Here is a 25,686-nt window from a genome sequence, read left to right on the forward strand (position 1 = left end):
AAAAGTCCTGACAGGATAACTGAAGTTAAAAGTTCGAAATTTTTTCGGGACAAGTTTCGGAAATATCAAAAATAAGTAATTTGCAAGCCCTAATTGATCAATCTTCAATTGTTCTAGGTAATAAAAGGCAGATTCAATACGAAATTTTTCTTTATTTTCCAATTTTCTAATTTCATCATTAATAGATACCTCAATGTACAATTCCATAAAAGTTTTTTTCAGTTTTCGACTTCTAATCATATAATATTATTTAGTCGTACGATACAACTACAGGTGACTACAATTTTTAAATTGAAATATCGAGTTTATTTTCTGCAGTTTTGTTGTGAGAAATATTAATATTTTTTCATTTGTGATAATTTATCAGATTCATGAAAAACTCAATAAAATAAACTATCAAATGGAAAAAAATTTATTGCAACAGCATACCTATTATACTGTTATTAGTTATTGCGAAACAAAACATGCTGTTGCTTTTTCTTTGATTTCGTTAATTTTTATTATTTATTTTTATTTTGAAATTTACAATAAATACAATTATTCATACAAAAAAAAGTATACAATGAATATTATGTAATTTATTTTTTAATATTGATTTAGTAACTTATTATTATAAAAACATTTTGGGGTTTACAATAAAGAGGTTTCTGATAGAAAAACATTATTTAATGTGAAGTTTGCTGTCCCAATGTTCTGTACTTCTGTTTATTATGAATATGCCTCGTTGAATTTTGTTAATAAATATGATCTTATATTGTCTTTATTAAAGCTGTTCATGAGTCACGACTTTTTTTTAAATTAGGCGAGTGAATATTTTTATACTTTAGTTATGAAATTTTATAAAAACGTTCGTTCGAAAGCTAATTTTATATGACTGCGCTATCTACCGTCAATAATAGTTCAGCTGTCAAGTTATTCTGTACGTAGTAAAGTTATGTGCTTTATCACGGGAACGTCGCGCGTCGGGGACCAGTATAAATATAATTGTATGTTGTAAAACAAATGTCACCAGCATTATAATTCGTCACATAGATAGTGTTGAACATTTAAATTAAATAAAAAAAAATGTTAAAAGTGTTCAATTTGTTATGAAAATGTACTAACTTACATACATTGAAATGAATTATAATTTATAATAATAATCGATCAAAGGCACAGGGTGGGACGGGAAGACAACGTCGCCTGATCGTAAGCCCGCGTAAAGCATAATTGTGTATTCTCTTTTATGTCGTCAACACCTGACATAGTGACATTTAACAACTAGCTATTGTACACCGTTGTTTATTATCAATAAAAAATACATCGAACAAATAGTGAAATTCGTGTTGTTCTTTTATACTGACCGGCTCATCGCGGACTCACCGAGCACCTACCGCCGTAGCCGTGTCAATACAACAACTGTGAACCCGACGATGATGAACATATGATGGTTGATATTTTGAAAAATGTAATTGTAGAAATCCCAGAATCAATAAATGATAATTTATGCACACAGAATCAAAACCACCACAAGACTCATCCAAAGATTCAGATTAAATTTCTTCTTTAATTGTCCAGTTAAACCATCATTAGAAACATATAGTTCACAAAATGTCTATGAAAAAATTTTTTTATAAATTATTGGTCAAAATTATATTATAATTTATAATATAAATTAATTGGCCTGTAGTCTGTACGTCGTCGGTTGTTTTGGTGGAATCGATAAATCCCCGTCAAGACAATAAGTAACGATAAAAACAATTATCCCCGTGACCCCGCATTGTACTTAATCATAGTTACGGCGGCGAGAATAAAATATGAATTTAATAGTATTGTTAGCTTGTATCACCATCTACCGGGAGTCTCATAGTTCGATGCCGAAAAATCGTCCAGTGTGCAATCTATTTAGTATTTATAATCAATAATAGTAAAAATCAATTATGTGTATCGCATTACTCGGCTTGTCCGACGCATTATTGTACAGACAAGTTTACTACATTTATACGTAGAGCAACACATGATAATAATTAATAATATATATTATAATGTCTAATCGAAGTGTTTTAACATACTATCTGCAGCTGATTTAATTTGACACTCAGTGTAGGTAGTATACCATTAGCCGAGAACATAATGATATATAGCTGACATGCTGAATGGATATTTTTAGTTAAAAGTCTTTGAAAAAGATTATTAGGTACAAATAATAATGTTCTTTTTTGTTAGAAGATTATAATCGTTTAAAAGTTTAATAAGCATTGAAAAATAAATGATAATATCATAAACATAACTAAAAATTAGTTAGTATTGAATTTTGATTGATTGACGAATGTATTGGTACACTTAAAATCATATATAGTTTTGATGCGTAAAATGTGTAGGTGTAGCCACCTTACAATTCACCATTCGTCTTGGTATGTAATTTGTATTTCCACCACAATCATCACATATAATATACAGGTCGTTCGTAAGTCGATCTTGTATTCTTGTATGTTATCGTCAAACAGGACGACTGCGACACACGGAGAAAATGCTGCAATTAGTCAGTGGCGTCTTATCAATTTTTTTTTTTAATATGCGTGGCGTATAAAGCAGGTCACTTTAAGCACAAGCTACTATCAATTTTTCAGGCCAATCAAATTATAAAGTTAGCCAAATTACTACAATATTGGATTTTAAATACGCAAATGTATAGGTACCCTAAGCAATTCAAATGACGCCACTGCAATAAGTAAGCTACTTATGTCTTATAGCTTCTTATGGTATACCATTGTCCATTTGCGATTTGGATCGACTTCTTTATCGGTCGCCGTATTATTTTCATGCGTCCCCGATTGCGTTTGGCCGTTCGTAGCATCCGCCCGTGTCGCGACGCGTACACCGGACCGTTTTTATATTGACGTGCGTCCGAGTGTGCCGCCGCTTCATGGCAATCTATACTCGGTGTTAAACGCTTCAGTACGTGTTTAATATTTTTATCATTGTTGTCCGGCTTCTTCGCCGGTTGTTCCATCGTTGCACGCCAACTTCTCTACAGTTAGTCGTTACTTTTGTACGTACAATACAGTATAGTTAAACCACCTAAATGTTTGAGGCCTCTGATTATGTAAATTAATCATCTGTTCTCTATTAAAATTACTGTTAGGAGAAGCGCTTCACGCTTAACAAAAATCCAAAAAGTCCATAACATTCTAATATCCAATTATTCTTCAGATGTAGACTGGAGTATGTAGGTACTACCAATACTACCATGCTGGACGTTTTCCTTGGACAAATTGTAAATAACCACATCAGTTTCTTTAAATTATACATTTCAGTGTTTCATAATAAAATATAGTATATACATATACATATACAACAATGTACGAAAATTGAAAATCATTTTTTTTTCGTTTTGTTTTCATAAAACAAATAAGAATTTTTCCATAATATGCACAGGTATGAATGCGTAATTTTACGAGCTTTAAAATTTATAATAGATCATAATTCATAGTTTGAAGTGATGTAAATATTTTACAAAAAATGCAAAAAAACATGAATAATCCCTATACTACGCTGGTTAAAGTAGCTACCTTAGCTGCTTACGCAGCGCTACCTATAGCCCGTCCGTTTAATCGTGCGACTCATTTCAGTATGTTTTTTCATGCAAGCGGCCGTATGAGTGTGATCTCATTATTCTAGACTACATGGTAGGTAGGTACTTTAAACACTTTTTCGATTTCTGACATTTTTGTCACTTGTTGGGTCCGTATCATTTTTTGGACGACTGCCACCTACCCTTCTCTGCCACTGATACAGAGTAGATAAGATAATAATATTTATTATCATGAATAGAATCATAACCATGTTATATTCTGTACCATAACCATGACCATTGGACGGGTTCCAACTGTACCCATCCCATTTAAGATAGTACTATCTTAGTCCGTGATCATAACTAATTTTATTCCCGCTTAATTCATTAATTTTTTTTCATCAAAATATTATCTAATATCAAAATACAAAACCTAATTTTAAATAAAAATTTATTATTTTAAAATATATTTCCTTATCTGTTTTAATCATTATTTAATCTTAATTTTTATTAGTTTATCACGCATTTTAACAAGTACATTATTGAACAAAATCTTAAAATAGAATATTGTGGAATGTGGATGTAGATTGTTATATTGTTTTCTGTTAAATAATAGTAGTTATTAGTTAACACAGAATATAATTGTAATTCGTTGTACATTTATATTCATAATCATAATAACGTATTGATCGTTATTGAACTTGGTGAACCAAGCATTTCGGAGTGTTTAAGATTAAGTTCAGTCAAGCTAATCCTGAAATTTCATGTAAATTGAAGAACAATACAACATCTGACGATCAACAAAGTAAAGTTCACGATTAAAAATATCTTTAATCGTGGTAGAGTTGAAATATTTGACTTTTCACAAAAGATAAAAATTATTTTTAAGTAAAATGGTATCTATCTGGAAAAAATTTTTTCGGGGACCTTGTGTCATATATCTTTGTCAGTTGTTACAGTACAAATGTACAATTTGAATTTATTATTTATTGTTTATACTTTTTATAATGAAAATCCCAAAAAGTTTTTCATGTACTATGATTGATTAAATTTCTGTTTGTCTACCAACAGAGCTTCTCTTATAATTATGATATTTAATTGGTTGATATTATGGTACACTTGATATTCTTCATAATATATGTAAAAAAAAAATTATATTTGTTTATTTACTATTGTCGGATGGGTTTAGGTATGTGGTAGCCCCTGGTCGGAATGCATTATGGGAGCCCCTTATAAACAAAGAAATAGATTTATTTTTTTACTTATTAAATAACATTTATTATCGTATTTAGTAGTAACAATTAACTACTTATTTAATAATAAATAATTATTAAAACAATCAAATCAAGTATAACTAGTATAAGTAATATCACCATAATATTTTTCCTGTATCATAATTTAAATATCATAAAATTAGGGGGGGGCCTATGCTGCAGCCCACTCTGCCCTCCCCTAAATCCGGCCCTGATTATTGTTGATTTCTTATAGCTGGTTAATTATTTGTTTATTTGATAACTTTTATTATAGTAGGTAACCTAATAATTCTAATATTATATGATTGCACAATGTTTTAAAATGCATGTTTAAGTAATATTTATTTTATTTTTATTTTTTAGAATGCCTAAAACAAAGAATGTTTCTATGAATGATAAAAAACAATGCACATCAAAAAAAATTGTGTCTAAAAGACAGAGAAGATCTGTTTTTAAATTTGATATACAAAAAATTCTGAAAGAGAGACGCTCTGAAGGAAAGCTTTTGAAACAAAGTGCAGAACTTGATGAAGAGATGAAAGTTATTGATGACTTGTATCAAGAAAAAGTAAACCAAACTATTGATTTTGAAGACAGCGATAAACTTCCTCTTGTATTAATGAATGAGGATAATGTTATGATTGACCACTCTAATTATAATATACCCCTTAAAGAAAATTCAGATACTGATTCATTATGTTTACAACGCTTACAAATTATGTCGATTGAGCAAAATGAACTTAAAGCTAACATTCATTTTAATCATTTAATGAAAGCAAAATGGTCACCAGATTTTGATGTATGTTTTGAAAATAATAAATTCTATTCATATTATCTATTTAATAAATATAACTTTTTGCTTAAAAATAACCATTATTAAAACATAAATAAATAATGTTTTTCAGGATGTTCAAAATATTTTATGCAAATGGGGAGCTGATTTGGATACTCCAAGTAGTGGTCCATCATTAAAATGTCAAAACATTGGGCGGCATAATTTTGAATTAGTAATAAATTTCATATCTTACAATATACTGAAAAATAATAAGAAATTTAGTGTTGCCGAGTTACTAACGATAGCCAAGTATATTGTTACAATATCTTTTGATCATCTGTGTGGACAAATGATAAATGTGATTAAAAGATTGTTTAGTGTTTGTATTGAAACAGCATTAGAAGAAGACAATGATACCGCTATTATGACATTTACTCAAGAATTGTATTCAAAATACAATAAAGATGATTTATTAAATATGGTGGTAGATTTATTTTTACCTCTGACAGGACAAATAATGAAAAAAATGTATACTTACTTAACGTACAAACTATACAAGTCACTTTTAGGAAAAACTGATGATACGATTGCATTTCCATCTAGCATAAAAGATTGGTATGTATCATTTATGATAACATTTTATAATAAAAGCTTTAGATTCTTCACCCAACTAGTGTCTATAAAACTAATTGCTCTTAAAAATATATTTGCATGTATTATTATTAACAAACAGCTTATAAAAACTGTTGCAATAATAATTGCTAATCAAAATAATAAACTTAATCTATCGTTTATACTTTGATATACATAATATATTTAGGAAGAAGTACTCATAATCCCACCATTATTCAAATGTATGAAATATATATATATTTTGTTAAAATATGAGTAAAAAAGTAATGAAGTTGTACTTTATTTATTATTTTTTATAATTGATGTAAAACTTTTTAATAATAATCATAAGGTATTGATCTTAAAAAAAATTTTGTTCAGGTTTGTACAAGATTTGGTGGATAAGAATTATTTCAAAAATAATCCAAAAACAGTATTATTTAGTGTTATTCAATTATTAGAACATGTTGTGATTATATTTGATTTATACCAAGAAGAAGAAGAACTGTATAAAATGTATGATTTTCTGAATGCCGCAGTTAAACCAACCGGACTGATAGATTCTCTAAGACTCATTAATATTTTGGACCAATGGAGGTTGCGGTTATTCCGTTTACATGTCAACCGCAAAACTAGTTGTAATAATGACACTACTAATGAATAAGTATAAATTAATTTATAAGTAAATCTTAAATATTGTTAATTCTTTTTAAAATTTATTTTTTATATTTAAAATACAATACATGTTATTAAAATATGGGTGCATTTATTTTTAATATTTTAATGTTACTTTGATTTTAAATTGTATATGTTATAATTTGTATAAAATAATTATAATTAATCTTCACACTGTATTATTCAACTTGCAATACTTTGGACAGAAAATTAAAAATTAATAACTACAAAAAATAAAAAATAAATGTTTAAATTTATCTGATTTATTTTTATATCAATACGGATTAATTTTTTGAAGGTTGAGAACCACTCATCTAATTGGTTGTAGAAAATCACAATAATAATATTCTGTTGTGGTAAAAATTATTTAATAGTTAAGAGTTTAATAATATTCACCATTCAGTAAACAGATTCAAAAACTTAAATGTAACAAAGCAATGGCTAGCATGAAAATTAAATTTAACTCAACTAATTTACATATTAAGAATATCTCAAAAAATTACTCTTGGCTAGATTTGTGAAGTAGTTCTAAATGCCCAATAAAAATTCAAAAAAAAAAATTATATTTTATTAATACCAACATCTTTGTTGGTTGTTTTGTAAGTAGGTAACATAAATATTAAAAAATACAACAATCAATTAGTAATATTTAAGTATAATATGTTTATTATTTATATCAAACATTTACAACTCAATTTATTTATATCATGAACCTCAATTTTACAAAGGTCGTTGGCACCAAGAACGATATTTTGTATTTCGAAGTATTAGCTATAGGATTCTTATTATATTTATCAAATTTATAGTATTAATTTAAAGTATAAAAAAACGAAATGATACAATTGCACTATGTTTCAATTATGTATTTAATCATACAAATTGTTAAGTTACTGTGGAATAAAATTATAAAAAATTGTCTGTATCTTTTCCTAGTGGCACTGTGGTCAATCCTTGTAGAAACATCCTAGTATATAATTTTGTAATTTTGTCCAATTTATTATTTAAAAGTTATCACATTTGTCATACATATAATAAATAATAATACAAATTACAAATATGATATTTTATAACATAGCAAATAGAAAAAAAATTAACTCATTGATATGAAAAGTTAATATTTTAATTTTAAATATAATAAATGCAAATCATTTCATTTTTCCTTATTATTTAATTTATTTCCTTTATTTTTATAAAAAGCAAATTATTAGGATATGTTAAAAACAAGTTAAGAAAAAACTTTTAATACTTAAGATTATATAAATTTCACTAGTTATAGTCTTCTTAAAAATATAAACAGCAATTAAAATAAAGGAATCTGAGTACCATTCAGTCACTTGATGAATCAGACTCTCTACGTTTAGATACTGCGAACAAAAATAATATATATTAATTTATTTCATGTATTCATTTTTAACTAATATATTAATCTACTCACAGTCATTTATAACTCTTCTGTTATTATATGACTTCGTATTTTTTTGTTTTGGTATAGCACCACCAGATGGATTTAGGTATACAGGGGAATTATGAATTGCAGAAGTCTGCTCTGAATGATTTAATCTTGAACTTTTGAAAAAATAAATTATTAGATAAAATACACATTATGTTAATGTTAAGAGACACCATGAAATATTTCAGTTAGTTGACCTTATTTTAAAATAGGGTTTTTGAGGAATAAAAACGAATAGTGAAATATACATTTTCAGACAAATTTCAAATTTTTAACCCGGTTCGTGCATACAACATGGGCAATACAACTTACATTCTTTTTTTTATAGAACACCATTTTTTTCTACAGATTTGTATAAAGTTTATTATAAACGAAAAATTTGTTTCCATGATTTACTCTCATTTTGGTCATTCATTCATAATCGGGTAAGTTGATTATAGTTAAAATTTTGTTAAAAACAGATTATTCGTAAATATCAAATTTAATTTGCCTTTTTTGTACCTAATTAAAAAGAAACTTCTTAAACAAAAAAAAAAAAATACTAAACTCAATGGTGTTGCCATCTCAATAAAAGTAAGTTATATTGGGCACCAAAAGAGTTAGAAATTTAAAATTTGTCTAAAAATATGTATTTTGATACTTTAAATTCCCTCAAAATCCCATTTAAATACAAGGTCGTCCAACTGAAATATTTAATAATACACTAACACGAACACACTGAATTCCTTATTAACATAATCTAAGTTACATTAGCATTTATACAAATATTGACAATGATAATTTAATTTGTTCGGTTATGCTATTAAATTGTAAAATTAGCTATTACATTTCTTTTAAATAATTTATCTATTATACACAAATAATATAACATTTACATAAATGGTATCATTATTTATTTATTGTAATAAAATTTATAAAAACCTTTAACATTATTTACCATAAAATAAACAATTTATCAACTTAATGAATTTTACTGTTATTCAAAAAAGTCAATCAATTATTTCTTTAATTCATTTAAAATAATTAATAATATCATAGCTAAAAAATGAATTATTAATTTAAATAAGTCATATTCAAACAAATTTTATTGGTTATTTTTTTAACAGGTTAGCTATTTATAATGTTTGAATATATTTGTTGTGACGCTGAAAAAATTGGGATTTTAAGAATGAAATTGAAAAATAAAAATGTCAGAACGACTTGAATATACATATGAAATAATACTTGTGGGAGATGGTAACAAAAAACCAATAGTTTAATCGTAACGCTGACCAAAGACCAAATTGTAGAGCATTAATAAGTATTAATAAATAAGGTAAATTACATAATTTGGCATCATCTGCAGTGAACATATTCCATCAATAATAATATAATTATTAAGTTTTAGAAACAAAATATAAAATAAATAAGATATGATAAGATATATTATAACTTATCAGGGATTTGATTATAATAACTTACTTGGATATAAACTGCACATAATTGTTCCGAGCAGAGTTGTTCGCATAACGATTATCCATAGGTATGTTTGATCTACTTGGATTTTGTCTATTCAGTTTAACCCGTGGTAGCATCTGTCTCATTTGTGGGTCATATATTGAAGATGCCGAAGATTGAGCATTAGCATCACAGTTTCTCAATGTCAATGTTCTATGAGATAGATTATCTGGAGCTGAAATAGAGTTAAAATTAAGAACTCTGATATTGGACATGAAAATACGTATACATAACAAAATTTTATAAGACTATTAAGTATTATTTCTATAATACTTGGATTTTTCTGGTGCCATATTGATCATGTCTGGTAAATGTCTTTTAGTCTTATATTACAATTAATTTGTTCTGTGGTATGGTCTATAGCAGTGGTCGGCTACCGATAGCCTGCGCCGCCATTGTATACTGCCCGCTTTAAATTTTAGAACAATAATATTTTTTTAAATTTATATCATTATTTCAAAGTTTTAGACAGTATTTTTTCATAGAAAATAATTTAAGAATGTAAAATTTTTATTTTTATCTGGCCTACAAACTCTTTTTAATTCTTGAATATGGCCCGAGAGTCCAAAAAGGTTGCCGACCACTAGTCTATAGCAGAGGTTCTTAACCAGGATGCCGCAAATTTATTTGAAAAATAAAGCAATGTGAGTAATAAAACAGACTATAGACTATAGTATAAAACCTATTGTACAGTATAATATGTGTGTGTTACTTTTGTTTATACTCAGGCACTTAGCTAAATAAAACGGAAGTTGCAGAATATAAATACACAATATATAACTAATGTATTCAGTTTAGAGTATAGATCATAAGATGCCTACGGATTTTAGAAAATAACTAAGGATGCCGGAGTCAAAAAAAGTTGGGAACCTCTGGTCTACAGTAACAGCTTAGTTCCTGGATCAATTGACACACTGATGTTACTATAGTATGTCAATAATTTATTTTGTGCATGTAGACTGAGCTATGAACCGTTGCCAAACCAAATGTGAATCGAGTACCTACCCAGTCTCAGTGGGAATAATATTCAATTTTGTGAGACAGACTATACGTAACATAGCCTTTTAAACTTTAAACATCAATACTAGATGTAAGGGTTCAAGAAAGATACTACATAGATACAGTAAAAAACAAACCAACTCTAAGAAAAGCAATATCTCTGGTGAATCTTGATAATAATTTATTATAACATATTTCTATATAATATATTTTAATGTAACAATTGTAAACATCTATTATTTAAAATTAAATATTATAAATAAAAATAATCCGACTGTAAACCGGCATTTAAATTGTATCTAGCAAAAGTGGAACTCTATATATTTACTAGTTAGAAAAGGAAATCATCTTTAAAGCTTATAATTTAGATTTATTTTATAAGACTATTTAAATTCTAATAAATACTAATCAATAGATAAATCCTGATACATGATAAAAGACACTGAAATTTTACTATACCAGAACATATTAATTAAGTGCAATAATATATTACCATCATTACCAGATGTTGGTTTCAATAAATTACGCTGAGTTTCAAGTAAGTTTACTGATTTTGGGAACTTTGTATTCATATTAATAAGTTGCTGTGGATATACATCTTTATCAAAATTATTTATCACAGGTAAATCCAAATGTAATTTTTCACATCTCCACTAGAAAAACCATTTTATTAATTAAAATATTTTACTACAAATGGAGCTAATTAAATTAAAAATGTTAATATGAGTACTTAAAAAATTATTTTGTTACTCCAATGTCTCATTTAAATATTAGTATAACTACAAAATAATTACTTGATGGTTTAAAAACTTCTTAATAGAGATTAATTTTTCACAAAATTCACAAGGTAATTTTTCAACATTGATTTTTTCACTATCATCTTCATCTTCTGAACTTAAACTCAATGTATTCAAATTCAGCTCACTGTCGCCACTGCTGCTGGAGGTATCCAAGTCATTAGGTGGAGTTGGAAACATATCATTCTCGTCGTTGGTATTTTTATTATTTGTATGCAAAACATTATGAAATGTTGCCAAATCAGGACGACATCCAGTCTACAAAATATCAATTGAAAAATAATTACACTTACTATGCAAAGAACATTATAATGTAACTTACTTCATGCAAAACAAGATTTTCTGAGTCAATCATTTCCAGACAAAACTCGCATGGTAGTTTAACACTATTAAATGCATCGGAAAAATTGTTGTATTCATTTGTTAAATGATTATTGATATTTGCAGAATGGTTATTAGGAATTGAATAAGCACCAAGTATAGGAAATTCATCATCGTCATCATCTAGATCTAGTAAAAGAAAATCGTTTTAATTCTAATAATTGAAATAAATAATTTAAAATATAATAACATATTGATATTTATGTAAAACTAATACATTTGATCAAATATTCAAATGTATACATTTTGCTTATGAATAAACCAAATTTTTACATAATATGAAATGACAAAGATATAATACAATATTAACTATCAAAAATAAATAATTCTAACTTAAAAAAAAAAAATTAGAATTATCAAATTTATATAAATTGTGACCAATAAAATCAATAATATAAATTCTTTGAAAATAAACAAAAACGTTATTTTTATCAAAATTTTGAATCATTAATAAAAAAAATAAGTAAAAGATTACCACTTGGTGTGTCTACTATTGGCATATTTTTTTTTGGATCTTTGTGTGTATTATCATTATTGCTGTGAGTATTAATTTGAGGTTGATCATTGTTGCGTTTGACTGGTGGCGTAACCCTATGATTAGTCATGGCTGGCTCATGTAGTCTCAATGTGGGCATGCTAGTAGTTCTTGTTGTTGGTCTTGCAGTTACTGCAATGTTTGGCACTTTTTTTATTAATGGTGGATATGCAGCCAAACTGCCTGGACTGTCATCTAGTACTGGTTTGGCAACTATAGTCAAAAGTATAGAAAATATCAAATCAAATATCCAATACCGCATAATGTTTCTTACTATTAAGTAATTCTTTGCGTTCGTGGGACTCCTGATGTACAGCCAAATATTTCAGCATTATAAATTGTCCACAACTTTTACACCGTTCTGTACGACTACTACACATATCTATATGTGCAGGTAACGAGAAAGCTTCCATATCAATCTCACAATATTTACATGTTTGCATACGGTGACAACAATCATTTAACTAATTAACGTAACATATGTCAATACCAAAATTTAAAAATAACATAAAAATAACATACTTTATGTGATTCTAAATCCATTGCTTCAAGTTTTTCAGAACAAGCATTGCATAAAATAATCGAGTGCATAGTTTTTTGATGCTCTTCATACTCTGAAGTTAAGAACGGTTCATCACATTTCATGCAAAGCTTCAGGTTACGGTGACAGTATGCAGTGTGCATTACATGGTTAACAAGTGGAATATTTCTTCGGCTAAAACAATAAAAATATATTTTATGATCATAAAATATATAATTATTTGATAACAAAGAGCGTGATATTAATAAACATTAGATTAGTATATAATATATAGTTGAATAAATCCATGTAAATTGAGTGTGTATATATTTATATGTGTTATTGAAACTATCAAAAACCTAAAATAATGGTTAATAATCACAAAATTATTAAACAGGTATGTTTATTGTACTACTTTAATTTATTTTATACACAAGCAAAAATAAAAAGAAAAATATTACATAAAACTAGGAAATTAACTATCAATACAATTTATAATACAAAAATCAATACTATAGCTAATGGGTGGGCAAATGGTGTACATGGCTATAAAATATATGTTTTCTAATTTATCTCCAAAGAATGTACAAAGAAAAAAAATCTACCTCCATACAATTTTGCCCAACAAAATATTGATATATTTTCTTTGAAATAATTTTGTGTGATGTGATATATATAAGAAAAATCTTGATTTTTATCATAAATATATTTATAATACCTATTACCTCAGAAATCATTTGTATGGATAGGAGGGTAGCAGAATAAACAAAATAAAGGTATAGAAATGAGTGTTTTAAAATCCATTGCATGCAAAAACTACAGGACAGTTATTAGTATTGACTTTAAAGCTATCTAACAACAATAATACATAAAAAATATAGATAGTATAATAAAAGCATTATTTATATATTTATATATATATAATAAAACAATATTAAATACTATGAGTAATAAAGCAATTACAATGGACCAAACATCAAACTTTATAATGATTACCAAATAAGACAGAGATTACTTAGAAATCACAAAAATGTATTATTATCATTCAGTAAGTCTCGATGTCAACGAGAGTACCAACAAAATAATTTAATACTTGATAATTGAATACATAGATACTAATTTTGGTGCAAATTACTAACACTATTTTCTATTACTATGATGTAAAATAAAAGGAAGAAAATTTACATTATTTACAGTTTTATACTTAAGCTTATACTATTGATATATTATTTATTTTATTATAATTTCCTCGATAGATTCTATCATATGAATATATAAATTCAATAATTCCAAATTTATTACAGTATAATAAAAACGTATTATATAATCTTAATGAACATTAGAAGGTGTAAGTGAATAATAAACAATCACGATTAATGATTATAACATCAATATGGAATAGATTATCTAGAATACTCATTTGCAGTAGGTACTTAGCACTTGCAATCTTTAATGCACAAGAGAATAGTACTTACATTCAGTAACTATCAGGTGTTATTAAATCTTAAAATATTTTTAGTTATTTTATCACAATCACACATATTTTGGAGTATGTAAGATATAAATCAATGGTAAGTACAGCAGATCATCATAACTAGGAACCAAACTATCAAAAACGTTTTTTGCTTATATTATTTATAATTTATAATAAAATATGAATACATTTTTTTTTCATAAATTATCAATTGTTTACTGCAAAACAAATGGTTAACTTTTATGATTAAATATGGTGAACTATTTAAGTACAAGGTTCAAATAGTAAAATGTATAAGTAACTAGTGACAATGGTTGAATGGTGCATAATAAGTAAAATTATTTTATTATTATTAATAATAATAATTTACTATACTCAGAATTTTGTTACAATCCATTTAATTTATATTCTTACCAAATTCTTAAAATTTAAAAAATTTTCTACAAATTTAATTCTACCTCTTTGCCCATAAAGTTAAGTCAGATATACTACTTAAATAAGTAAATATAAAAAAAATTGCCCATGTAACCAATTAAAAGCTCAATTATTGTCAGTATTCAATGATAATATTCAATTGGATTATTTTCAGATTAATATAAGCTCTTTAAGTATCAATAATTTTATATATACTTATATTTAGCTTAGGTATTTGAAATATTTGCTTTTTGGATTAAAATTCAATGATATAGGTACCAATATTACATGTAAAAAAACAACTAAATAATAATAATTTGTAACTATCCTTATTAATTATGCACTGAGAGTCAAAATTTTAAATAAAGATATAGCAAAAAGCATTTATATATTTATATAAGTTAAGGTTAAAACTTTGAAATTATAAATTAACATTGGAATAAAACATTTTTTATTAGTTTCAATATGATTACTTCCTATTGGAATTGCATGGAAGTATTGTGTATATAGTATATGTTAGCAGAACGGTCGTTGGTAAAATAATCATACTATAACTGTTAAAACCATACACAAAATTGTAATGGGTCACATATATCAAGACTAAATTATAACAGAACCAATTATTAATATTTATCTAGTAATTTCGGTTTTGATGAGTGTAAGTGGTAAAATAAAACTGTTGATCAAGTAGGTATTGTATATTGAAGCTTACCAGTTGAAACAATATTTGGTATCTTCTTCGTTTACGTTTGGGTTCATTTTGAAGTCGTCCTGGTACTGTCTTACCGGCCAATTCCGCCGTTATCAATGATAATTTAATCGATCGTAATTGAAATATTGAATATTTAAAGTGCACATTACATACAAACAAGCATTTTTTCTACAAATCACACTTCAGTAATTCAGTCGCTTTACTGTTTACCTAAAATTTTATACATATATTACATTTTTGATAAGGAACTAAAGGAACTAGTGGACATAATTACAATAGATAAGAATAAGTAAAACACAACGCCGTGTTGAGTACTTACCGACTTCTGTACGGCATACAGGTTAGGCTGCTATAGACGGTTAGCTCATTGACAACAGTTGAACAGTAGGTAGTCAGTAGTCACACAAGACACACGAAAATATTATTAGAATTTAGAATGTCTATATATTTTTATTTTTTTATTTTTTAATATCTTTTATGATCCTATTAATAGCCAATAGGTACATTGGGCATTTAGGCTGTGTAAATGACTTCGTAATTTGCGATGCCGGTTATAATTGTAAATGTTTTACAGATTCACACGTATTAAATGTAAAATATATATTATTTAGTTATTGTTATTGACTCACCATAATGTAAAAATACAAAATCGATGTTTCCATGAGATTTCGGTAGAGCTAGAGCGGTGCATACTGAGATTAAAACATGAAAAGCCTGTATTTCTTATAACTGTTCTGTGTTATTACAGTTTATAGTCTTATAGACTTACTAGTTCTGTATAGTCCTATAGTATGGAAATTCTGTGATTATATTAGTATTACCACGAATTAATATGAATAAATTATCAATGATCAAATACTTTAAAGTATTTAAGTATCTAATAATACTATAGAATACAGATTACAGATACCACCGAACAACTATTATAATATAATAATATTAACACGAATACCAGTGAAATAACTAAAAAGACGTGCCCACGTGTACTGTCTCATTTGTATCTTACTAACGCATAAATTGCAAATTTTACGTACAAAAAAATCCATTTTTTACAATTATTTTTTAATACTAGAACGAATTAACTTATTATAAAATTTAAAGGTAAGAAAATTAACCAGGACATAGAGCAGTCTTTTTTTTTAAATTTTAATTTTTAAAGCAAATTATGAGCATTTAAAAATTGTAAATTTGTACTAAAATGTCTAAAATGCTCATAACTTGCGAAAAAAAATAAATTATCAAAAAAAAAAACTACGTGAGGAATAAGATAATAATATGCTTTTTAATTTAACCTCTAAATTTGATCATAGATTATAATCACTAATATAAAAAATAATAAGTTAAAATTAAGGATTCTTAAAGTCTTGTATTAGTTAGACGAAGTCAAAATACCTATTTTTATTGCACTTAAACTTGTAACTAGGCTCCATAATTGATCGATGATAATAATTATTATGTATTAGTAATTACTAATATTAGTATAATACAACCGTAATTATTCGTAAGTCACCAATCAGCGACTTAATTTCAGAATAATTGAGCATTTGAGCGTGGAATAAAATAAAATAATTTACTATACATCAAAGCCGATGATCTCTTCGTTTACAAAATACTCATATTAAAAATTATTTACACATTTCTCATCGCAAAATATAAATAAGTAATACGTATATCCGTTTTTTCTTTGATACAAGGTTAGAATCAATATTGCAGTTTGGCTCGCGTTTTTTAAAAATTTTTACCTCCAAAATCTTGGTTAATTAACATTAGTTTTAAAAAATATGGTGCTAACATGCAAATATTTACACAAGTCAAGTTTGACAAGTATAGACGCTCCCTATGCATATACCGGCTCCGGTGAAATTTATTTACAAAACTAGTAAGTAGTAACTACACAAATACTGTATAATATTCATATTATATATAAATTTTAAAAAAAGTATAAAATATTTTATCTTGTCTAAACTAAATTTAATTTTTTTAATGAAAATAGGTCATTATTTTACGAGATTCTTAATTTTATAAAACCAGCACTTCCTTTTGACCAACAACCACTGAAACAAGTAGTGAAACAAGTTAAAAGTTGTAACTATTAGTAAGTACCTACACTTTTTTTTAACATGATGTGTGTACGGGGAGAATGAAAAATGTACTGGGATAATAACAATAATTTAATGAAAATGAATAACTTTCAATAAACAGTAATAAAATTCAATAAAATGCTGTTTGTACGAATTTATACGACCTGCTATTATATTGTAGTATATGCCTAATGCCTGCCATTGATTATAGAATATACTAAAATAGTGTACTGGTACACATATATTATTACATTCCTTTATTTTATAAACAATTATCATAATTATTTTAAAATTTATTTTAAAATATGATGCAGATTTGATTATCTTTTAAAAAACCCTAATCGCCTGATAAGTAATAATTAAGTCTTCTCATTGAGTAGGCACAAATCACAATAGTCACATAATATATAAACCATAAATGCAACCTATACAAATTCCTTTCTATACAGAAAATATTTAGTAATCGTAAATCGTGATTTTTGTTCGTTCCTAGTATTTTTTTCTTAATTTATTTGATTTTCATGATATCTAATAATTAATTTAAAATGAAAGGGATAAAAAATAAACCGGAACCCGCGACTGAAATAAATGTAATCCAATTACAACAGTTATATAACCATTAACCCTGCAATGACGTAGATAAGAAATATTTTCGGAGGGGGTTTTGGTTTAGGTCTATATTAATACTATAAAACATTAAAATTATAAATATGAATTATTTATTTTTAATTTTGAGGGATACGTGAACACCCAACCCCCCTTACCTACGCCTATGAAATAGGGTCCTCAAATGCATAGGGATTGAGCCCAAGAGGTTTAAGAACAAAGAGTGCTTCATACTTTCATAATTCATAGTTTTATGTATAAAATTGTATCTATTAATTATTATATATTTTAATTATCAGTAATATTTGTAATTTGTATGTTTGGATGACACACGGTGTGTAGTTATTGTATCCACACACGTGTTTACTGCTCGTATACGTGTGTATATAGAATACCTATAGATTATTTCACGCATCGACACTCGTCACTCAGTATAGCAGTTCGTTTTTATAACTATACTAACTATACTAAATATGTCCCGAAAAATTGTTAGTTAAATTCTGAAGAAGGTACTTGAACCATATTTTTAGCTTCGAAAGCATTGTATAAGACATTCCAAAAAAAATGTAATTGCTTTGAAATCCGAGCCCTAGACCCCTAGTTATAAAATAAAATATTGATTGTAAATTATATAAATTATTATAATAAAGATTACCTACATACCTATTAGCTAGGCTGAATGCCATTGATTATAAAGCAACTATTATAATTTAAAATTAACTGAATAGTGTAAACAAATATGATGTATAACTCACAATATATTAGAAATATATACACATTCATTAATCATTACACATATATTGTATACATATATTTTAGTATAATATTCAAATTGAATACCAAACTGTAGAAAATATAATTATTAATATGAATGTAAGCTCCAAATATTAATAGTAAATTTTTAATTTCAATAATTTCCAAGTATTGTTGTTTGAAAAGTCCACTTAAAGAATAAAGATAATTGCACCATTACAGACTTGTTTATTACTAAAAATATAATTGTCCAAAATAAATCTATTTAATATTTATGCCAATGATAAAATTAAAAATATACGTATACGCACTAGTGCACTTCAAAAAACAATTTGGTATGTTTTTTTTTCTAAAATGAAAAGTTTTAAAACAAATTTAGACAATTTAGAGTTATCGTTGTATTAATTTAAAAAATTAAAATATATTATTTAGGTACCCTAATAATTACCTATACAAACAATATCAAGTATTTAAATATCCTTCTTATTTAACATTTTAACCATACATATTATATATGCAGGTAAAGTGGTCTTCAAAATAAATAAACTATCTGCGTTTTATATGTAATGTAAATATTAATTTAAAAACCATTTACATACCTAATAATACATGCATATGCTAAACCATCTCACTATTTTATTGTGAGATAATATAGAAACTCCATTATCACAATACCTACTAAATATGCATATATTATATGTATATAATGTACATAAATACATAATAGTGTCCAATGACCATGTTTATAGTGAATGTCAACTTATTTATGTAGGTACCTATACATTATACACATTGTATTTTTTAAAATTTAATTAAATATTAACGACTATCTATATTGTCTCTATTAACAATTTTGTTACTAAAAGAATATTTAAATTACCTACATTATTTGAATTTTTAATGTTTCTAATCACTTTGAAGATATACCGCATTCCTGCGACATCATTTAAAACGTCTAATATAACAGGTTCGCTACATATTATAATGTGTATTCAGGTTTTTTCTCCTACTCTGTTTGATTGGATTTTAGAAGTATTGCAAGTATTCGGAAATTAAATAATATTTTTCTAAAATAAATAAATTGAAAAAGTAATAAATAATTTACATTTGACAATTGTTATGCGTTATGCCTATAGGTAGTCTAATTCAGGGGTGGCCAACTTTAACAGACTTGCGATCGACCTCCGAGATTTTCTAGGTTGTCGCGATCGACAAAAAAAAAAAAAAAAAGGTTGTTAATGTGTGTTACAGTTCTTTTATTCGATATTTGTGTATAATCTCGTTTTATTTATTGCTTTTTTCTAAATATAATTTTTATATTCCTGGGATATACAAAAATATACAAATTTACAAAAAAAAAAAATAATATTGTTTTCTGAAAAAAATTCAAAATTTTATGAAAATGGGAAAAGGTGTTGCGATCGACTCAAATTCATCTCGCGATCGACTGGTTGGCCACCCCTGGTCTAGTTTACACTAAATCGTGTCATGTTCTGTACAGCGTTTAAGATTATACCTAGAGTCTAGGACAGTAGGATGATATTAGTAACAAAATGTCATATATAATTTCATAAAAACATATTTATTATTTAACTTTATGTCTCTATACTGTGTATATTGTATAATAATATTGTGGAAACTCAGCATATATCATGTAGTTACATTGTTACCCATACAGCGAGCAGTAGGTATCATAGATATTTAGAAAAACTGAAAAAGGCATATATGTATAGATATACCATACATACAGATACAGATCTTATTTATTTTATTTATATACAATTTTTTTTATTAATGAGATTTTAACATGTAAATTATATATATTTCAACAATTACAAATATATTTCTTTATACTTATCATGTGTATTAGGTATATATAGACATACCTATACTTTTTTTAACCAATATCCACAAAAATGCTAAGATAAGGTCATTATATACTTTTTCTGAAGGTATTACTTTGTACCTATACATAATTATTAATTAAAGTTACTATTACAGCGGTAAATTCAAGGTCCCCCACCTTTATGGGTGAGGGACCCACCCCCTTGACAACTATAATTTCTTATCTACCACCGCCCTATTTACCTGTTTTAATAAAATAATACTCTGTCCAAGTCGTAGGGGCCCCATTATACCACTGCCTAGGGCCTCAAAAAGCTTTTAGACGGCCCTGAGCCAGAGGTTCCCAAAATTTTTATTGTACGACCTATTTTGGGAATTTTTAAAATTTGATGACCTACAAACGACTTTTTTTTTGCTCACAGATAACGATTGTCCGTGATAAAACTGAATTTGAACATCAACGAAAAGTAATAGATTAGAAAATTAAAAAATATATTATTTAAAAATATAACCAGACCCACAGTTTGGAAACCTCTATTCTAAGTCAATTAGTTAAAGTATTATTATATAACTATACTATTAGTATATACTAACTTTACTAAGTAGCCAGTAGGTAACTTAAGCAGTTAGGTAATCACATCTTTGGTGCTTATAGGTGATTTTAGACAGTTGTGTGTGAGTAATAAAACTATACTTATATTTACTTACTTGTTAATCAAAGTCCTTTAATGGCATTTTTTTTATTATTTGATCTATTGTTGTATATATATTTAATAAATTATAATAATTATTATTATTTCATATTTGAGTGATATTATAACTTATATACACACATATTTATAATACAGTATAAACTATAAAAGTATATTATTATATTTTTTTTGAATATAATATATATTTATTTGTATTATTATAATACTAATTTATATGTCATATATCATATTATTGTTACTATTTTATTAACTTTTTAGTTAATATCATCTTAACTTAAAAAGTTTTGAATAGGTTCATATTGACTCATGATACAAAACTATAAATAGAAAATATCTATATATTTAAAAAATATCATTGCATATAGTAAAATTCATAATTTATTTATTTATAGGTACATACAATTTTTAAGTCCTTACGAATAAGGTTTTTAAATTATGATAAAATAATGAACGTCTGACATCGTTATTGATTGTTTAATTATGTAATTTCGTCCAAATTTGTACTTCAAATGTCTATAAAAAATAATTATGTTTATAGATTTTTTTAAATTTTTCATTTCAGTATTAACTACTTCTAAGGAAAATTAAATTAAATTTTCTAACCATATAATAATAGATATAAAAATTGAATATTTTATAAATTATCTACAACAAAATACTTGCAAGTTGTAGTTTCAAAAGTTTGTGATTTTGACAAATTTGAATTGCAAATGCATTTATAATATTAAAAAAATACTATTACAGTATTACCTATAAATAGCTTAAAAAGAATCAACAGTTTTTGAAAATTATTCCATGTATAGAAAATAAAAATATAAACATTTGGTGAATATTCCAAGTTTCTGCGATTATTTGTTTTTAAATTATAATATAATAAAGAAATCAATTTTGTCTCTTCTGATTATTAAGAAGAGTACTAGACTTTTTATGTGTTGACCCTCAAAATACCAACTAGATCTAAAAATCTATTAGAAATAATACCTACAAAGTTGAAAATCAAAGTTTTTTACTGCTTCCAAATATGGTGACAGACAGACACACGTAAAAAAAATAATACACATTGTAAAATCAATATAATACAGCATTCATCGCTTCACTCAGAATCTAAAATTTAAATCAGTGTCCTATAATAGATTATAGTTATAAATTATAATTATAATAATTTTCAATATATACGCAGTATGTATATTAAAATAATATACAGCGTGAATATAACTTGTCCAAGCCGCTCGCATCAAATACACTTCTTATTCTAAATGGAAATCTGCGTGATAACAAAATCTTAGTTTTGATCTTAAATAGATCGTAAATAGATCGCCATCTTGAACAAGTTTTACTGACCAGTGAGCATAAAATATATTAAAATAATTAAATATATAATAATCATGTACTATCATATTAATAAAATATACAATATGTTGGCAGAAGGCTTGTTGTGTGTATATAGTGTACACTGTACATAATACAGGCAGCTACATCATATATATAATTAATATTAGTAATCGATAAAGTAAAATTTAAATAAAATGACAGACCTAATGAAGTGATCTGATTTCGGAGTTTATTTTATCTACTAACTACTTTCATATGTTATATATGTATATACAAAAAAATATATAATTATTGTGATGGTAATTGCAATCCAAAAATTGTCGAATTATCGAATAGTATACTTTAGTAATATTAAAATAATACAGAGCAGTAACATTCAGTCACAATCCTACATATTTTATTATAATAAATAGCAATTATAACGTAATTAACACTTTTATAGATTATTGAAATTATTATATTTCTATATATATATATATGTATATATGTCGTTGTTAGATTGTCTCTAAGTCGGTAATACATAGTAATCAACACTCGACCCGCTGACGCGATAACATATATAGTATATCATTTTTATTTATTACAATGTAATAATGATATTTATTATAAATCATAATGATAAATAATAATATCCAACAATCAAAAAAATTTCTATTGAATTTCATTTTGCCCAAATAAAACGTAATAAAAATTAATTTTTTCATAAATCATCATCATCAATTCACAAGATATTAGACTTCAAATTAATATACATTTTACTGGTAGTATTTTGTACTCATTAAAATAAAGGCAAATACAGCAAAAAATTTTTGGATGGAGGAAGGGTTTTTAAAAAATATAATATTATATAGTGTTATTAATTGTTATAAATTAATGGTACAATCACTTTATAATTACAAACTACCTATTACGAAATATTGAGATAATGTTTAACAGTATCCTATACGCCATACGGTGATGTCAGGTGGGTTTCTTATTATATATCAAATGGATAATACGCTATATTGATAGGATGGAACAACGGAAAATGATCCACGAGCCTATGACTCCAGAAAGTCCATCAAAGAATGTATGAAATCCAAAAATCAGATCATCATTATTACAAAATTTAAAAATACAATGATCATTAGAAAAAACTAGGTAAAATTAAATTACTTTAAAATAAATCTAATTTAATATTTAGAAAAAATACTGACATACCGCTTGTAGATTATTTTATGTGCAGTATTTGCTCATTAAAGTCTGCAATAATAATTGTGGAACAGATGAAACGTACTATTTATTTAGAGTGATATAATATGTTTATAATTATTATTATAGCCTAATAGAAAGGGCGATATAGAGATGAAATTGAAGGTTGGTTCATGTCCCTCATACCCCTTTTCTTACAAATTTCTAAAACTATAAAAGGCCCACTGCATTATTTTGCGTCGGGTAATCTAAGTTTTTGTGCCACCACTGCTTATATGGAAAACATTCCACATATAAATTATCATGCCACATAATATATAATATATATTAATATATAGGTAAATTATTATGAACAAAATCGATATTTAAATTGCTATAATATATAATAAAAAAAGGGAAAATAGTTTTTCCAATTAGTTTTAATTTTAATTTTCATAATAATTTACAAAATTAAAAATGTGCGTTCGAATTCAAACGCAAACTGAGAAAATTGTAATATTCATAATTATATTATTTTATGGATTTAGCTTTTTAAATGAATAATTGGTACTGTCGATAACGTACGACGTACCGCACCACTATTATTAACTACACATTTTTGTTAACAAATATTTATACCATTTTTTTTTTATTTTCTAAACTAATAGGTATAGTAATATCTAATATTTATGTTACTTTTCTATAAATTAACGTAAAAAACACATCATTATTTATTACTAATTATTAAGTGAAGTCAAGTATAATATTTATTTTAGTTAGCAAAATAGCAAACAGTTATCACTAGGACCCGGATTTCAATGCAGTGCATATTTTTTTGGTTGATCTTACACAATGTTTTCTAAGTACATAATTCGTTTCATGTAACGAGGGTTTCGAAGCTACAAATTGTATTTTGCATTTTTTTGCATATTTCGACATTTTTTCATTTTTAGAGCATTTTATTGGTTTTTAATGCATATTTGTTCAATATACGATAAATAGAAGATCTTTGGAGTTTGAACATATTATTATTAAACAATATATATTATTGTTCAATGCGACAATGCAATGCTCAAAATTTAATAAGTACAATAGGCTCTTAGAGAATTTAAATTTTACATACATTTTAATCTATATTTTGGTATGTTTAGAATGATCAATATTTCAATAAAACGGCCAAAACGTAAGCGTGTCAGCATCAAGTAATCATTTCAAATTTTCAGTTTTTTTTTTTTTTTAATAAAATAATAAATAATGATTATAGCTTATTTATAAATTACAAGTTGAATAAAAAAATATACGACATTTTAAGGTCATTTTTTGATATTTTTTTAAAGCATATTTGTATGGTTTTAAGTGTATTTAAATGAGCGTCAGTCGTTTCCGCCAATTATTGTTTCCGGCAAAACGAAAAAGGTTTGATTTTCATTTCCGCCAAATCTATTTCTACCTATATTATTGAGCTGGAGCTTGAGAACCCCTAGTCTGTCTGTAGTGCTATCGACCATCGATGTACATGTACCATGTCGATAAGCCATG

At 26.1% G+C, this 25,686-nt stretch overlaps 2 protein-coding genes across 3 annotated transcripts; one reads left to right on the forward strand and one right to left on the reverse strand.

Moving 5' to 3' along the window:
• Positions 1 to 3,939: 3,939 nt before the first annotated feature.
• On the forward strand, positions 3,940 to 7,034 carry LOC132931987 (uncharacterized). The gene is made up of 4 exons (XM_060998142.1): positions 3,940 to 4,358; positions 5,170 to 5,605; positions 5,712 to 6,196; positions 6,575 to 7,034. The coding sequence occupies exons 2-4, from the start codon at positions 5,171 to 5,173 to the stop codon at positions 6,855 to 6,857; spliced, it is 1,203 nt and encodes a 400-aa protein (XP_060854125.1). The 5' UTR covers positions 3,940 to 4,358; position 5,170; the 3' UTR covers positions 6,858 to 7,034.
• Positions 7,035 to 7,507: 473 nt separating this feature from the next.
• Positions 7,508 to 16,232, reverse strand: LOC132931986 (TRAF-type zinc finger domain-containing protein 1-like). Of its 2 annotated transcripts, none has more exons than XM_060998141.1 (11): positions 15,967 to 16,232; positions 15,648 to 15,857; positions 13,050 to 13,242; positions 12,802 to 12,991; positions 12,468 to 12,740; positions 11,934 to 12,121; positions 11,609 to 11,869; positions 11,317 to 11,467; positions 9,780 to 9,990; positions 8,304 to 8,434; positions 7,508 to 8,232 (listed from the first exon to the last, which is right to left on the reverse strand). In XM_060998141.1, exons 2-11 carry the CDS (start codon positions 15,692 to 15,694, stop codon positions 8,195 to 8,197), a joined length of 1,683 nt encoding a protein of 560 aa, XP_060854124.1. In that variant the 5' UTR covers positions 15,695 to 15,857; positions 15,967 to 16,232; the 3' UTR covers positions 7,508 to 8,194. The 2 variants fall into 2 exon arrangements, with proteins under 2 accessions (XP_060854124.1, XP_060854123.1); XM_060998140.1 differs by having other exon boundaries at positions 11,308 to 11,467; positions 15,967 to 16,229.
• Positions 16,233 to 25,686: the final 9,454 nt, after the last annotated feature.

This window comes from Rhopalosiphum padi, chromosome 1, assembly GCF_020882245.1.
Source record: "Rhopalosiphum padi isolate XX-2018 chromosome 1, ASM2088224v1, whole genome shotgun sequence".
In the NCBI taxonomy this organism is placed as follows: Eukaryota; Metazoa; Arthropoda; class Insecta; order Hemiptera; family Aphididae; genus Rhopalosiphum; species Rhopalosiphum padi.